Source organism: Limulus polyphemus, unplaced genomic scaffold, assembly GCF_000517525.1.
Source record: "Limulus polyphemus unplaced genomic scaffold, Limulus_polyphemus-2.1.2 Scaffold2943, whole genome shotgun sequence".
NCBI classification, from domain to species: domain Eukaryota; kingdom Metazoa; phylum Arthropoda; class Merostomata; order Xiphosura; family Limulidae; genus Limulus; species Limulus polyphemus.
The window spans coordinates 102,885-120,640 of record NW_013668553.1 but is presented as its reverse complement, the minus strand read 5'-3'; the positions used below and the strand labels follow the sequence as shown (position 1 = coordinate 120,640).

The 17,756-nt window shown below is 29.7% G+C and overlaps 1 protein-coding gene across 4 annotated transcripts in view; it reads left to right on the top strand.

Moving 5' to 3' along the window:
- LOC106468269 (protein roadkill-like) overlaps positions 1 to 17,756 on the top strand; it is a 54,439-nt gene that overhangs the window by 23,577 nt on the left and 13,106 nt on the right. For all 4 annotated transcript variants that reach the window (XM_013928687.2, XM_022396610.1, XM_022396608.1 and 1 more), the window contains exons 2-6: positions 1,139 to 1,292; positions 12,738 to 12,859; positions 14,534 to 14,685; positions 15,532 to 15,659; positions 17,179 to 17,356. In XM_013928687.2, the coding sequence (XP_013784141.1) occupies positions 1,212 to 1,292; positions 12,738 to 12,859; positions 14,534 to 14,685; positions 15,532 to 15,659; positions 17,179 to 17,356 (661 nt within the window). In that variant the 5' untranslated portion in view covers positions 1,139 to 1,211. The remainder of the gene's footprint in view (positions 1 to 1,138; positions 1,293 to 12,737; positions 12,860 to 14,533; positions 14,686 to 15,531; positions 15,660 to 17,178; positions 17,357 to 17,756) is intronic.

The following is a 17,756-nucleotide window of genomic DNA, read 5'->3' as shown; positions in this document are numbered from 1 at the left end:
TTTTAACTATTATATGTGATGTAGGTTTTTTGGGGGGTGGTTAATGAAAAGTGTCCCAAAATGCGACATTAATTTCTTGACGACCTAATACATTAAACCCCCATTTTTTATATTTATGAATATATTTTTAACTTGTAGGTATGTTAAGTATTCAATGTTCAGTTGAAAAACTTAATTATCAAGTTGAATATAGACTTGGTAAAATAAAACCTAATATGTTATTGATAGGCTCAGATGAAAGTTTGTGGTGATGTTATTGAGTTTTAGTGAAATTGATGAGTAACAGGTTACAAGATTCTTCTAAGTGCTCTGAAGAATCTTGTAAAGTATGTACTATGGTTTGCTTGCCCAGAAAAGTGTTCATTGTGTAACTTAACTTTTAGTTACTTTCCTGGAATGAAGTTGTTTTTTTATTGCATTTCTTTAAGTACAAAGAACATTAAAAATTTGAATTAGAAATTTAAATGGACTAAAGGCTTTGGAAACATTGTTGTAACATTTTGTAGATTCATTAACATAACTAATTTTACTTGTCATAAGACATTAATATTAGGCCTATTATATATTTTAATACTACATACTTTATCTGGTCCCTTAGAAGAGTGTTTAATAATAATAATAATAATAACCTTCCAACATATGGCAATTCTGTCTTTATAAGAGTTTGCCTCTGTTAATATGGAGAGCTATGTTTAGTGTAGTTTATTTCCCAGTATATTTCCTTATGGCTACAGTTAGTTATGAGCATCCTATCACCAGGGTTAAACTAAAATGTTGTGTACATATATGTTGTTTAAATGGATTGACACTTTATTTTCAAGAATTAAAACATGTATGATAATAGTATTCCAACCTAAGGGACTAGGCAAAAAATGCAGGAGTAAAAACATACTTCAAGTATAATTAATGATAATCATGCTTCGCCATCTTTGAAAAGGCATTCACAACATAATTGTTGTAATTGGGAAGTTGCATATAGATCTTAGAATTTATAGACGATCTGCAAATTTAAAAAATGATAAATTTCTGTTTTAGAAAATTAGTAGTTTTCTAAGGACATCTTATCCTCAAGATAAATTACTTCTTAATGATGTGTATTATGTATTCTTCATAACTTTTTTTTTATGGCTTGTTGTAGGCAGAACAAATTGAACTTGCTGTGAACTGTAAGGCTAGTTGATGAGCAAGTGATTTTAAAGACTGTTAATCTGATGGCTGTGTCACGTGTTCCTTCACCCCCTCCAAATAATGAAGTTGCTACCCCAGTGGCAGAAAGTTGGTGCTACACACAGGTTGTTATTTTTTTTAGAAAGTTATTGTTTATGTACATGTAAACGCTACTTGTTTAAGAATTTTTTTTTGTCAGATTTAGTATGTTGCATCATCTGCATATAGGCTTTCCAGATTTGTTTTATTTAAAAGTAAAAATGTGTGTTGTATATATGTTTTTTCACATTAAAAGTAAAGTTGATGTTTGAAGTTATTGCTGAGTTTTAGCATCACAATGTTTAATTTTGTTTGTGGCTCGTTTAAATGTTAGATTATGCTATCCAGTAGCAATACTTAACAGAAGAGATTTTCTACAATTTGTTAATTTCTTATTATGGCATTAAAAAGTATTTTAGAGAAGTAGGTTCCATTTTGCTACTGTAATAAAAGTACTTTCTTTATGCTGCTGAATTTTTGCATGCATCTTTTATATTTGTGTAAATAGTTTATATATGTGCAATGTTGTAAGAACTTAGCTCTGTTAGTGTGGAGAGCTGTGTTTAGTGTGGTTCATTTTACAGCATAAATTCTAATGGCTACAGCTATTTGAGTATCCTATCATCAAGGTAAAAGTAAACTGTGGTGTACATATATCTTATTTAAATGGGTTGATACTTTTTTTATGGTAAAAACTGGCTAAATAATAGCAATTTTACTAAAGTTTTGTTGACTGATAGAAATGTTTTATGTGTAATACTTAAATATACCCTCCCATACTGTGTTATCTATATAAATTGTACTCTGCTGAAAATTGTTGAGTTTTATTGGGCTAATATGGTGTTTTTGTAACTTGTATCAACCTTTGGTCATGTAATGTTGACAAAGCTGAATATATGTTAAGGTCATAATTTTAACTGTTTTTCTTTGACTTGTTTACAAGTTTACTTATCTGTATTGAGTATTAGAGCTGAGCGATTGGTGGAATTTGCTAATCGACTAATTGTCATGCTCAGTAATTGATTACATTTAACTTACTAATTATTCTTGCATGGTTTAATTGTAAGTTTGATTAATCAGTTATTTCATGTAACATTAATTGATCATTGGTAATATGTTATATTGATTAATCAAGTTAATCACCCAGCTCTAATAAGTATTACATAAAGAAGCTCCTGATGATCCAAAATATGCTGGTGTGTAATGTAATCTACATAACTATGCAGAGTTGTGAATAATGTAGTTATACAGGTTATTGGACATGGGTCTAGTAATGGTGATTTCTTGAAGATGTGTGCTGTAAATATATTAATGTTGGATTATTGTTTCACTTTGATGGTTATTCTAATGATTTTATCATAAACATGTGCTTTATTTGCTTTTCCAAGAATCAGTAATAAGTTCGAAATTTTTTAGAGTGATTATAACATAACATGAATATTTAGATCTTTGTTTAACACTGATTTATTACAGTGAAAACTGACATTATTCTAGTTTAGACTGTAGGCTATGAAAATCACATTGAAAAGTTAAATGTGTACAGGTTTATTAGGATAGTTAAATTATCTGTTCACAAATGAATTAATAAGGACTGAAATTATTTGGAAATCAAGAAAAAATTCTAACTAAATTCTGTTCAGTTTTAAGAAACTGAAGTCATGTATGTGAAAATCAGGAGGTACTTTGCATGATATGGCAGTATTTATATTATTAAAGTAAGAAAGTTTGAGTAAACCAATGAAAAATTTTATTCCATTTTAGTAAATGTATATATATTATTAACATATATTTCTGATAAACTTTGAGAAAAATATTAAGTTTGTGAAAGTTTTGCAATTTTTCTTCTGGATAAAAACATCGCTGTCTAAATTTAATCATCTTATCAAGACTACTGTTTCTTACTTTATATTTTTCTGAAAAACATACTTTCTGCAGCTAACTTTGGAACAGAGTAGCTGGGAAAAAATAATACTAGATAAGAAGTAGCAATAACTTGAGCATTAATTAGAATAGGAAAACAAGGTTTACCATGTTTCACTGCATGAACTTAAGTATTATAAACTGTAATGTGTAACAAGATAATAACGTATAGGGTCAGGTTATTGCGTTAGACTAGACCCCCTTTTTTTTCAAACAAAATGGGTCTAGTTTAAAGGAATAAAATTGCTTCAATGGTAACTCTAAATGAACCCTATTGGTCAATTATCTGACATATTTAGGTAAAACGAATTGAGATTTATTTTTATTGTGAATTACACTTGATAATATGGAGTTAATTCTGTGAAGTGTTGTACTTTTCCTTTTTTTCTTCTTCTTGAATTAAAGAACTAAAGTTATTATCATTTCTTATCCTCTCTTATTCCTATAACTAAGTTACTAGAATATTTTAAGGGCAGGAGGACAGTATCTAAATAGGTTTGGAGGATAGTTAGTGAACACAACCAACAACTGACCTAGTTTGTCCTGGAGTCCTCTGTCCTCCAGAAACCCAGCAATAAACGAGGGCGTGACACCAACAGTAGCTCTTAGGCTACAATATGAATGATTGAAAGAATATACTCAGTATTTCATTGTAGAAGTCGGGCTACATGGTTGTTGATCATTCACTGTTCTCAACTAAAATATTTTTATTGAAAAAAAAGATTGTTTCTGGCTTCATAGATATCAATTGTGCTATAATAATTGTGCTTTTAATGCTACTTCTGTTACTCACTGCCATGACTTTTAGCAATAATTTCACACCTAAGTTAGCACAGTTCTTGACTTTTACCAACTTAGAAATTCCTTTTGTCGACTGTTTCAGGCATAACTGATATTGCTTGCTATCTTTGTTTGTCTATAACCTAATCAATTCCCAGGAAAATGATTTTATCTTAGTAAACAATATATTGTCACCAACCATTTAGTATGTTCCATTTTCACAAGAACTAAATACAGGTAAATGTATGATTGAATGATCATGAAACTCATTTTGTGTGACATTTTAGAAATTCAAATAACAAAAGTGTGATAAGTATAATGACTGCAATAATATTATTCAAAAGAATGCTTATACATATATATGTATTTATGTAAATGTCAAGTTAAGATTTATCAGAGAAAACTGGGTTTATATGAAAATTACATTATTTCACTATACAGATTTATGTAATTAGAGATGTTTGTTTGTGGTATTTTTATTTATAAGTTTGTTTTGCAACTGTTGTTTTTTGGTTAAATGTTGAATTCTCAAGACACTAATGTGCAGGAATAAACAAATTTAACTTAAAACATAATTATAATGTATGACATATTAGGTCTAACAATGTGGTTTAACTAGTTGGCTGCACCAAGTCTGACAGCTGGTCTGCCCACTCATTAGGAATCACACTTTATTGTTGATGTTTATTCAAGTTTACGATTAAAAACAAACTTAATCTTGAATAGTCTTTAAGAGGAAAAGTTCTGTAAGTGATATGAGTAGCAAATTATGACCTTCTAGTTTTTCTGTTCTCTAGCCTACAGTCTGTAGATAAAAGGTTGTATCACCCTGGACTAGGATATTCCATGCTAAAATTGTGTTTAGATAAAAGGTTGAATCACCCTGGACTAGGATATTCCATACTAAGATTGTGTTTAGATAAAAGGTTGAATCACCCTGTACTAGGATATTCTATGCTAAGATTGTGTTTAGATAAAAGGTTGAATCACCCTGTACTAGGATATTCCATGCTAAGATTGTGTTTAGATAAAAGGTTGCATCACTTTAGACTAGGATATTCCATGCTAAGATTGTGTTTAGATAAAAGGTTGCATCACTTGGGACTAAGATATTCTATGCTAAGATTATGGTCAGATAGAAGATTGCATCACCCTGGACTACGATATTCTATGCTAAGATTGTGTTACTCTGTCCTGAGTTTATTCAAACCATTTCATGATTTGAAGTTTGGCTGAGTTTCCATAAATTTACTATTCTTTAGTATTCTTTATTATTCTTTGTTTAGAAAGTCGCATATCAAGTGTTACTTATATAATGTTATTTGATTATTATAAAAATTGTAAATTAAATACAAATATCAATATTAATAAAGTTTATTGTAAAGTTTAGTAAAGTTACTTTAATTGATGACTTAAGTTTTACCTGAGAGACATTTATCACAATTTGCTTTCAAAATTCATAGTGTAATTTTTTTTTATCAGTATGAAAGTCATTGGACACCATATCCCAAAACCTGGATAAAACTCTAATGTAATATTCCTTATTTTCTAAAAAAAAAAAGTATCACGTGAGTAGTGGAGAACATAGTGCAAGTTTTTTAAGCATGTCTTATCTTGACTTTTAAATAAACTTAAGCAAGATTATCTTTATTTGATAAATACTACCATGCAGTCTCAGTGATGTAATAAAGTGATTATATAAAGTTGACTTTCATTGTCATAAAACTGAGTTTTATGTATTTTATCCTAGAATTTTTATCGATCATGTTTTTTTTCCCTCTTATAGTTAGGGTGGTTGGTTAAGGTACTTGTTATGTGTTGAAACTTGTTCCGAGTTTTCTGATGAAACATGCTTCATTTGACTTTACGAAAGATGAGTTATTTCAATTTAATAACTTACAATTACCATTTCTTGTCAAAATTACAATATGAATTGGCAAAGTAAAAACAATATGTTTTTAACAAAAATACACATTTGTGCATCAGAACTTTTTGTTGTGTAGTTACAGAATTTCTTGCATGAATAAGGTTATTTTGTTTCCATTTTTCACCCTGACTTGTCATGTCAAAACATTGATGTTGGTTTGTTTCATAGAGCTGTGTTTAAAGATAAACTTAACTTATTGTGGTCAACTGTTTAACATTTTTTTTGGTAAAGGTATAGCACCATGTGTGTTAGTTTTAGAACCTATATATTTGGTTCATGTCAAATTCTCAACCATTTGAAAGTGTGCTGTTACAGGTTGATTTATGGATGGAGGATATAAGTAGCCTTTCTGAAGAGAAAAATTCATATAGTGAGCTTATTAAATAATGCAAGGACAAAGGGCACACACACCATTTCCAGGCAAGGACCTTTCAGTGTTTACCATGGAAATAGAAAAACTTGCACAGTAAAATACAGAGGACATTGGTGAGCTCTGAAGTCATACCCCAGTCCAATATGGAGCACCACCTTCATCAAAGAATGAAGGCTATGATTGCTAAAGAAAAAACTTCAGTTCAAAATGACAGTGCAGTGAAACTGGGCATGTCTTTTGGCATTGGTAATAAGATAATAAAGAGGGATTTGAAGTTAACAAAGGCTTGCAAGTTTCCAGCATTACCATGAAATTAATGGCTGTTTTCACATGAAAAATGGCTGAAGAAATTTGATTCATAGCACTCTCTTTCAGTCTCATATCTCTCTCGAGTGTAGCTTCAATAGTCATCTGTAACTTTTATCTGTATAGCAGTCCCTTTCAGTCTTGTACCTCTCAAGTCCATCTCCTTTCGGGACAGTGGTAAGTCTGTGCTGTGGACTTATAACACTAAAATCTGGGGTTCAATTCCCTGTGGTAAATGCAGCAGATAGGGCAAGTGACTTTGCTCTCAAACAAACAAACTTACTTCAAGTCTCTCTCTAACTTTTGTCTGCTTAAATATGGTCTTGGATCTGATGTACATTTGTAGTGGAGGGTTTGTAGAAAGTTTAAGATGTGACATCTAAGATTTATATTGCTATTCTCTGGAGAAGCTTGTTTCAATGGAAACTGTAGTGTCAGGCAACGTGAGAAAAATTTTGATATTAATTTGAATTATATTTTGTCAGTTACTTGTATATTATGCAAGTAAGGAACATTAAATAATGTACTTACAGAAAGGACTTTAATCAACTATATGAATGGTTTGAGAGGGATTTCCAGATTTTGCTGTGTTTTATGTTAGGTTGTCTTTATTTCCAGATGGATGTAAATACTTTTTATACCTATTTTTATTGTATGTAATATGCATCCAATTATTCTAATAGCTTTCCATTTTATTGTATGACATTTCACCTGATGGCCTATTGCATATAGATTGGTATTAGAGGTCTTGCATGTTTGTGTTCCTGAATTCTGACTTTTTCTCTGTATTGGAGTCCACATCTGCAAGGGATATATGGTAAACATTTTTTGCTTTACTTTGAGTCTATAGATGGTTTAGTGAGTGCTAACTTGTATTGTGTGGTGGCTAATGAATATTGTTCTAACTTTATGCTTTGTGTATACCATCAGTATGTTTTCAGAGGTACATTTGATGTGGGGAATATGGTATATGTTTATAATTTCTTCCTGCTTTTTCTTGGTGTCAGTTTTCTTAATTTTTTATCAAATGTTCAGAGTATCCATTAATATGGAGAATTGTAGGATGTATTTTTTTTCTCGTTCTTAGTATCTTCCTTGACTTTTCTGTAAATTGCTGTGGTATGTGGTTCTTGGTCACCATCATGTTTAGGAATAAGAGTTTTCCTCTCTTTTCATTGTGTGGCCATATTGCAAATGTATTGTCAACATATCCAAGCAAAATCATGAGTCGTAGAGCAGCTGCATTGCCAGTATTATCTTTGAAATGTATATGGGTATGTGGCCTAGCCATGAGCTCACCCCTATCAACAGTACACAGAAAAAACATATAATTAAATGTAATAATACTAAAATAATTGGCTATGAATCACACACTAGAAAAAAAATGAAGATAAAAGAAAACTTCCTATATCCATTTAACTGATAACATGCTCAGTCAACCTACCATAAAAGTTAGCAAAACCTGGATACCCCTCTTGAAATCATACCTAATTAGACTTAATCATGTAGCCTAATATCCGTGATAATGATAATTATTTTCTCATTCACTAATGCCTTAGTATGTATGAAAGCACACATTTGTTACTTCCCACACGGTACAAAAAGCCAGACTACACAATGCATGTGGGTGGATTATTAGCTAGATTGATGTGGAAAATTGGTATTAGTTAGAAGTACGACACTTGTTTTTAGTAAGATTAACCTTTTTTTCTTATTAAGTATCAATGAAATATCAATATTTCTAATATGTATGTGATGTTATCAGTACATTGTAGTTATCTCAAACCCATGAGCAACTCACTGAACTAGTCTGCAGCTAGGTCTGAACAACTAAGTAAATGGTTGGAAAAAATACCAAAAATGATTAATTCCAACTAGCAAATGACAGTTTTTTTGTTATTTACTAAACAGTAAATCTCAACAGTCTTTACAAATTGAAAAGGGTTGTACTATTTCTTTGGAGTTTATGGTTACTGACATCCTTGTATTAAAAATGGAAGAAAAAATTTAGCTGTGTTTGATTTAGTCAAAGGAAAAAGTTGTGAAAGATTTTATTAGATATTTTAGGCTTATAAGTTCTATGACTGTGTCAGTGATCCTTTGTTAAGTTCTAGTTTTGGAATACTATATTCCATAACATCAGTATTTATCTAGTTGTTCTGTTAAAGTTCTAGTAGTGTTTGATCAGTAGGTTAAGTTACTCAATACATATTAAAATTGATTTCTTTGGTCTATGGAGTTACTGCTGTTTCATAAAATAAAATATATTTTATATGCAATATAATTACAGCAGTGCTTTTAGGGCTCTCAGGTAGATGAATGAACTTTTCACACATTTTAAGGTGTAAATTGTGTTGAATATAGTATTTAAAAAGGGAACATAAGAGCTTGTGAGTTTTTATGATCTGTTTGTTAATTCTAGTACATCAGTCCAGAGTTTACTTTCTTAAAAAGGAATATAGTATTACACTTACATCAAGAGCCTTGAAGTGATTTGTACCATAATTTTTGGACTTTTTACATAGGTACTTTTCTATTGAAGAAAAGTTAAGATTATCATTGATATTTTAGCTTTTAAACGTTTTATGGCATTTGTGAATGTAAAATATGAACTTCAAATAAATATATATATATATATATATATATATAAATATTTAATTTCCAAGCTTTGCTCTTTTCAAATCATATTTTACATTGAGTGGTTTAAATATGGAGAAATGATAAAGTTTCAGTATTTCTATTTATCTGGTTATTTTTTATACTTCTGACAGCTTAACAAAGAAGGTGAAAACTGTTATTTGTGTCACACAAAATGTGAGGATGATATTCAATCAAAAAATACAGAGAAAAAACCTAGAATGTACAGCTCTGTTATGTTTTTCAGACTTGATATCTGACAGTTATGATATATCCAAGGTATTTGAAAATACTTAAGAAATTTATTAACTTTTTGGAATGTGTTGATACTTCTGTTGGACCCATGTTACACTGTCTCACTGCTATGGTAATGCATGCATGCTACAACATACTACTGAAGGTCTACTGGAATTCTAGTAGTCAGTGTAGCAGATGTTCAAGGCTTCTGTCTGTGAAACACAAGTAAGCAGTTTTTTAAATAACTGGTAACACCCTGTATAAAAAAAACAACAACAAAAAACTGTGCAAGGAAATAAACTAGGGGTGCACTGATATATTGTTAGGCCATGTGCCTGACACCCATGTAAGTAAAAATTACATTATTTGCTATTGGCCATTTTTGTTGTTTTAGCCAATAATGTACATTTATATATATTTTTTATCTCTATAGAGTACTGTGATAATTGTTGCTCAAATTTCATTTTTCATATGACTGTCAAAGTGGCCGTCATTACCTAACTTTCACCATGGCCATGTACAATGGGCATCAACTTTAATGTTGTAAAGTATTCTGAATACTGATTTTGTTATATTATAAACTTGTTAAAATAGTACAGTAATGTCTTTGTGTTAGTTCATCAAAATTGAACATTTGGATGTTAATTTAAGGCAACTCTTCAATAATAAGATTTTTACAAATACACTAAAATTGTAATTTTTAATGTCATAATTCAAAGGTAATGGACATGAATAATGCAAAGCACTGTCGTCATGGTTGTGGCTGAGGTTGCATCATCATGCTAGATTTACTCCCTTCTTATTTGTATTTTAAAGCTGAAAGTCGATTGTTCTATGAAGTAACAAAGATGTCAGGCAGCATTTTGTAAAACAAATTGAACAGTTTTATGCTGACTTTGTGGTGAAGTTAATAATTATTTTTACATGTATAAAGATTATAATATAAACTAATGAAAGTTAATTACAAGTCAGTAATTAATATATATATATGTGTGTGTGTTTATTTTGCTAAATTTTTCTAGAACCATTGATGCAAAGTATTTTTTAAAACTTCTTTATGACTGTTATTTTCTTATTCGTTTTCTGAAATAAATGCACTCTGTAAATACGATTTGTAAATTTTGTTACAAATGCAACCAGAAACAAAAATGACATGTAGGTTACTCATAGTTGTTTCAGTGGTTTAAAACACCTTACCTGCATTAATACTACTAAATATTGGTATTGGCCAGGAAAATTGGTGCACCCTTAAAAATTAACCCATTTATGACTAATTATATGACTTGTTAATTTTCTTTATCTTTTAGCCACTGTACTGATATCTGACACACAGATAGCTTTGCTACCTTGCATTTTGCTGAGATTGCTTAAGAAACCTAAACTTGCTTTTCACTAGGCAACTACAAGTTGTGGTATTCTATGAGGTACAAACTGACTGATTCAGAGATTTCTATGTTTGATTGCTCACATTTATATTCTAACTTCTTGGTACATTAGCTGTTGAGAGATTGGAAGAAGCATGAATTTAATGACATAATTTGCATTAATTTAAAAGCACATGAAGAAATGTATTTTAAGTAAATAGGAGAGGCTGAGAAGTTTGTATTGTGACTGTACTGAATTAATGAATACTTTTTTGTTTAAACTTTTCTTATAACTCAGTAAATGTTAAGAATAATCATTAAAGTTACATCTTGGGCCAGAAATAGGTTACCATTTGCCTTCACAGAGGTTTGCCTGTGAATTTGCTTTTCTGACTGTCATTTAAAAAATTGCATCCTAATTTACTACAAAAGGTAAATTTGACTTGTTATATCTAGAATGTTAACTTTTTATGTGTATAAACACTTGTTTGTGTTGAGGTTTTATTCTAGTGTGTAAACCTTTCCTCTGAGATTCTTGCTGACCCAATGAGAAATTCTTGCATTGTTTGCTCATTCTGTCACGACTTGATGTGCTTTTCAGCATTTTGTGCATATGTAAGCCTAACTGTCAACATGCATTTTAGAAGTATAATAGCTAAGATATGTTTATATAAAAAACACTAATGATGTAAATCAAAACTATTAAACTTTATGAAAAACAAGTACTTATGAAGAAAACATTTATTATTTGTGTAAATAAATTGGTGAATAATAAAATATACATGTTCATCTGTGTTTTTTATTTCTCTGACATATCCATTTCTTGCAGTGACCAAAATGAATAGTACATGTAACTTAAATGTTATAATATAACAGTTTGTCTTTTAAAATTTTCAAAACACACAGATTCATCTTATAATATTTGATTGTATATTTACGGTTCACAGAAAACATCATTAGTAGGTCTGTAAAACTAAGCTTTTGACCAAATTTAACTAAAGACCTCTTGGGCCAAGGAATTGTGCTTGCCTGGGCATGGTCTATTGTTATGGTAATATTTTGTGTATTTACTTTTCATAGATATCAGATTTTGCATTGTACGTTTCATGCTGCTCTTTTAAAATGTAAACTTTGTATCTTAAACAAGATAATTCATTGTTTGTAATAGGCTTGGCTCTAGTTTGACCAGCTGTTTGTACCCAATGTTAAATCTTTTTAGTGAAAGAATACTCTAGCAGTAAAAGATTATGTATGAAATAAACAGATATATCACAATTACATAAAAACAAAACTAGCCTGCTTTCCAAATGATACAAGTTAAGCTTTCAGAACACTTCGAGAGTATATTCTGGTTTAACTTTATTGTGTATTTTCTTAATTCACAAGAATGATATGAATGTTAAGGTCATTGATAGCAGTAAAATCTACTGAGATAAGTTTGTATCTGAAGGTTTTGAATGTTGATGTTTTAAGAACAGTAAGCTACAGAGGTATCTGGCATATTAACAAATGAAATGCTCAGTATATTACTTAAACATGACTGTAAATATAGGAGTTTGTATATATGAATATAAATTAAATTGATATAACAAAATCCAAGTAAAAAATTTAAGTTGTTTTGAATATGAATGTTAGTAACGTTTGAAGAAAATGTCCAAAAACATTTTATTTTGTGAAAAGTTCTTGAAACGGGTGTTATTTGTGGATGCATTAATTTCTAAACAAGGGAGATAATTATTTAGTGTTTATAATACAGATGTGATTGTAACAACCTTTATTCACACTAAAATACAAACTGTGTTGAGAAATGTTTACCTGTGTTTATAAAACTGGTACCAGACTGATCCACAACTTCTGAACCTTGACATAATAATAGTTTTACATCCAGATAATGGAAGATACATGTGAGTATGCTTGCTGTTAGTTTTTGTATTTATGTATGTTAATTATAAAGTGTGTCAAGTGAAGAAGTACATTTTATTATTAGATGAAGGTGATCAAGTTCTCATACATGTGGACAATCAACAACTTTAGTTTCTGTCGAGAAGAAATGGGTGAAGTTTTGAAAAGTTCGACATTTTCTGCTGGGGCAAATGACAAGCTTAGATGGTAAATGAACACGTCTGTAAAGATATTATTTTAAATTGTATTTGAACTGCATATTTAATTTATGTAAGCTTCAAAAGTTTTGTTCCTTTTGTAATGAAAACATTTGATAACAGTTTTGGTGCATCGAGCATTAAATCCATATTGTTAGCAATTTCTTTTTGTTTGTTTTTTTTCAGTTAAGAAATTTGGCATAGTAAAAAGACTAATACTTAAAATCTTTTTAAAAATTGGAATGACAAACATTTAAAGAAAGTTACCCAAAATTTTTTAAGCTTAAAGAAATGTAGTGTGATCAGACAAGCACAGTATGTTTCTCTTATCCTTTGCATAAGAATTTTTTTGTTCATTAAAACATGTCATTAAGATTTCTTTACAAATTGCAGTTGTTATATTTCTAGATTAGCTTTAAAACTTAAAATTTACTTAGTTTCAAAGATCAACTGCTAATATTAAAAATTGTATCAAAGGTCTATGTAGTGTCTAGTTTGATACTACTTCTAACATGCTTGTATAACTTCACAATCATTATGCATTCATACGTTAACCCATTCTTATAGACCTTTAGTGATCACATGCCAGCAGTGAATTTCTCTGATTTTTAATGACAGATGGCCAAATAGTTTTATTCTACTGTACATATACAGTATCTCATGATTGATAAGTTTTATAGATGAAATTAAAAAAATGTATGATGTAAACCTATTAAATTGGAAATTAGACAGAGATTTAAGCATTTTTTTTCTTGAAAAATGTGCTTTATGATACTTTTTTTGATACTGAAAGACATTTATTTCTTAGTTGCTTATTTCAGTTATCTTTTTAGAAGGTTAAAATACATCCAGAAAATTGAGATATTTTGAGATTCAGTAAAATCTGAAATAGATCAAAAAAGGTAGTCTGTAGATGAGGCTGACTTTATAATTTGATTTAAAAACTGTTGAATTTTAAAGGTACACCAGTCTATCAGCAGAAAACTATGAAATTTAAATATTGTGTATTTAGAACAGTACACATTTGTTGAAATATGTCTGTATCGAAATAGAGCATTTAAGCTTCTGATGAATAATGTCATAATGCCAATCTTTTCCACCTTTTACTTTATTGAGTAACATTTTACATTCTGTGAAACTAGATTGTAATCTTTAGAAGTCAATATTAAGGAATTACAACTACTACACAAACGTAGCAGTATTAAATTCATAGTTGTGGAAACCAATATCTATTTTAATGTGTGGTGTTTTTAAAATAATCTTCAAGGTACAAATCCAATAATACACTACTACAAGTCTACTAAAAAACAATTGTTTTCAGTTTTTTAGCTTTAGTATTTCTGGTTTTCCTTTATAAATATACTATTCATCACATATCAACTGTACTTTGCAATTAATTATACTGTTCTAGTGACTTGTTCATTTTATAGCCACATATTAATGGTATCTTTTGAAATACACTTTTTGAAGAGTGATGAAATCATTTTATTGTCTATGCATTAGTTTTATCTTTGTGATGTTTTTTCCCAGGGTTATATTGTAACTACACACACACAAACATTTTACTTCTTACATTTTACATACTTCTACAGTTCATTGCAAGTTAAAAAAAAATGGCTTTAGTCCTGTAATAAAGAATGTATTGTGTGAAACTAAATGCTGGACTTAACCTGTGTGATTTTAGGTGCTTAAGAGTCAATCCAAAAGGCCTTGATGAAGAAAGTAAAGACTACCTATCACTTTACCTTCTGCTAGTCTCCTGCAACAAGAGTGAAGTACGAGCAAAATTCAAGTTTTCAATTCTCAATGCAAAACGAGAGGAAACCAAAGCTATGGGTAAATTCCATTTCCTCATCAATCAAACCTGCTTATAAGTATCTGAATGTTACTTAATGGTTTCAGAAAGAAGTTTTACGTGTAAGTTTTATCACGTTTATTAAATCATAAATGATATTTACTAAGTGGCTCAACAGTAAGTCTGAAGGCTTATAATGCTATAAACTGGGTTATGATACCCTTGGTGGGCACCAAAAAGATAGTAGCCCATTGTGTAGTTTTGTGCTTAACAACAAACAAATACTAAAGTTTAAGATATTTGTAAACATTTTAAGTTGAGGCTCTTTTTTCTATTAGTATTACTAGAAACTGTCAAGTCTTTAGTTTTTTTTTACATTTATAACACTCACTGTCTGAAATTCTACTTTTTATAAGAATTTTTTATATAGCTTTTATATCAGTTGGAAATTACTTAAAATATGAATTATTTAGTAACTTAAGATCAGAGTACACTAAACAGACTGCATTTATCAAATACTTATTAATTCGTGGAATTTTTTACATTTGTTATAAGGTTTTTTATTGAAAGTCAAATAGGTATAGGAGATGGCCTTTTTAATTTTCAGTTATGATGCTGTGAACTTGTAGGTTAAAATACAACAAAAATTCAAACAAAGAATCCTTAGTCGTATTTATATACATAGAAAAATAATTAAATTGGGTGCTCAGTTCTGTAAGAATCTCTGCTTTGTTAGACAATGAAGATTTGTTTTAATTGAAACACAAGTGCTATATGAACTTTTAAATAGAGTTTATTGAATCTATATTGAAAGATGACATGTGTTTGTTTGTATGTGCATGTTAGAATGTTCCTGTCTAAATTTCTTCATGTTCTATATGCTACAGAAAGTCAACGTGCATACAGGTTTGTCCAAGGAAAAGACTGGGGTTTTAAAAAATTTATACGAAGAGATTTCTTATTAGATGAAGCAAATGGTCTCTTGCCAGATGACAAACTCACTTTATACTGTGAGGTCAGTAGAATAATACTTGTTGTATATAATGTATTAATTGTTGTATACAAAAAGTTTGATATTAAATATTTGTCTGTATAGTTAAACTTCTGTGACACAGATATTGGAATAATAATATTTGTAATTGAGAATTCATTTCACATGATCTTTTTTTTATTTTAGTAATTAAGTTAAAGGAAGTTTGTTCCAGCTACTATATTTTTATTAATAAGGAATACTAAACATGGTAGAATGATCTTTGAACATGATAAATTAGGAATTGATGAATAAGAGAGAACATCTTAAATGCAAGCAAGATAAAGGTTTTGTAAAAGCAAAAAATACGTTAAGTAGAGAAAAAAAGAAATGGTTTCATATGGTAAAGTTGCTAGAAAATATAGTAATTTTGTGAATGTTAGCCTGAATGTGATACTTTTGGGTTAAAAAATAGTAAAGTATTATAATAATTTATATGTGAAGAGATTAGTGTGTGGTTCAGTGAATGTTTATACTAAACAGATAGAAAGAAAGATTTGGTTTTTTTCTTCCATTCCCTGGCATGATGGACATTTCGTATTAATGAAGTATCTGTCCTTTTTGGGTATATTGTAATTTTGAGGCAGTTGTGATATATACAGGATTTGGTTTACAGTTTTAGAATTGGTGAACAGAAAATGAAACACAAAAATAAGAAACCCTATAACCTGAGAGTTTTTTAAAGATAGAACATTCTTTAACAAGAGCAAACTGTTGAAGAGAGGTCTACCATTGAAAAGTGCTTGGGTTATAGTGTTTATTTTTGTCTTTCAACCATCATCAAATATGTAAATGTAAATATGTATTGTGTGTTTTGTATACAAGTGAAAGGAAATTTTTAGGTTTAATTTATTGTTTATATATTGGGGAAGAGCAAAGAAGAAGAATCAAATTATTTTGTGAGAAACAATTGTCTTGTATTTATGTGCGTATTAGTCTCAAAATAGCATTACTTCTCTTTGTATACTATTAATATAATTTTTTATAATTTTGAATACATTATAACCCACGACTTTGTAAGCTGTAGCATTAACGTGAAACTTTACTTCAATGTTATTGCCGTTTTTTTCAATGCAGCAATACTTGAGCATAGAAAACTCTCCAATATATTTATATTCACTCAATTAATACACACAGAAAAACATTGTTCTAGTTAAGGAAGGCAAATGTTTCCTTATCTTAAATCTATCCATTAACTAAAGGTGTGTCTAGTAATTGAATATTGTAATCAGAAAAGTAAATTAATTGTATTAATTACAAAGTTAGGTGTATTATATTTGTATCATAAAAACAATCACTAATAATACCACAAACTGATTGCTGATAATCAGGCAAGAAGTAAGCTGGTAACTGGTAAGGTTCTGGAAAACCTAGTGAAATTGGAGAAATATTGAGTAATCTTCACAGTTAATATTATACATAAATTATGTGACCCATTTCATTTTTGTTAAATGTCTTTCTAATACTGTACGTTTGTGAGCTTCATGCTGTTATTTGTTTGCAGGTAAGTGTAGTAGCTGATTCTGTGAACATTTCTGGGCAGAACAGTGCCATACAGTTTAAGGTTCCTGAGTGTCGACTCCCAGATGATCTAGGTTTGCTGTTTGATAGTCAGAAATTCAGTGATGTCATTCTCAGTGTTAATGGTAGAGAGTTCTATGCGCACAAAGCAATTTTAGCTGGTAAGTTGTTGCATATTGTATTAGTTTTGGGTTAGATCATCTTGTAATATATTTATAATTATAGTTGTAAAAAATGTATGTACTTTTGTATTTCTTAAGAGTATACTGTTTTAGTTTGTTTTCTCCTGTGCTAAAGGTAACTGACATGTTAGTTTACTTTAAAGGGTTCATACAAAGTTAGGAAAGTTTTGAAAATGTATGTAATGTCATATAGATATATGAAGTAAATTAGGAATTATAGTCAACATTCCTTCTCGGGTACAATCTCAGTCCAATGTCCATTTGGTTAAAGAAGTTGCAGTCTACAAAATTCATTTCTGAGAAGGATATGTTTGCTGTCAGAATGGATAAGAAGATATTTATCAGCAAAATTTCTTCTGAAGTTGCTTGAAAAAAGTCA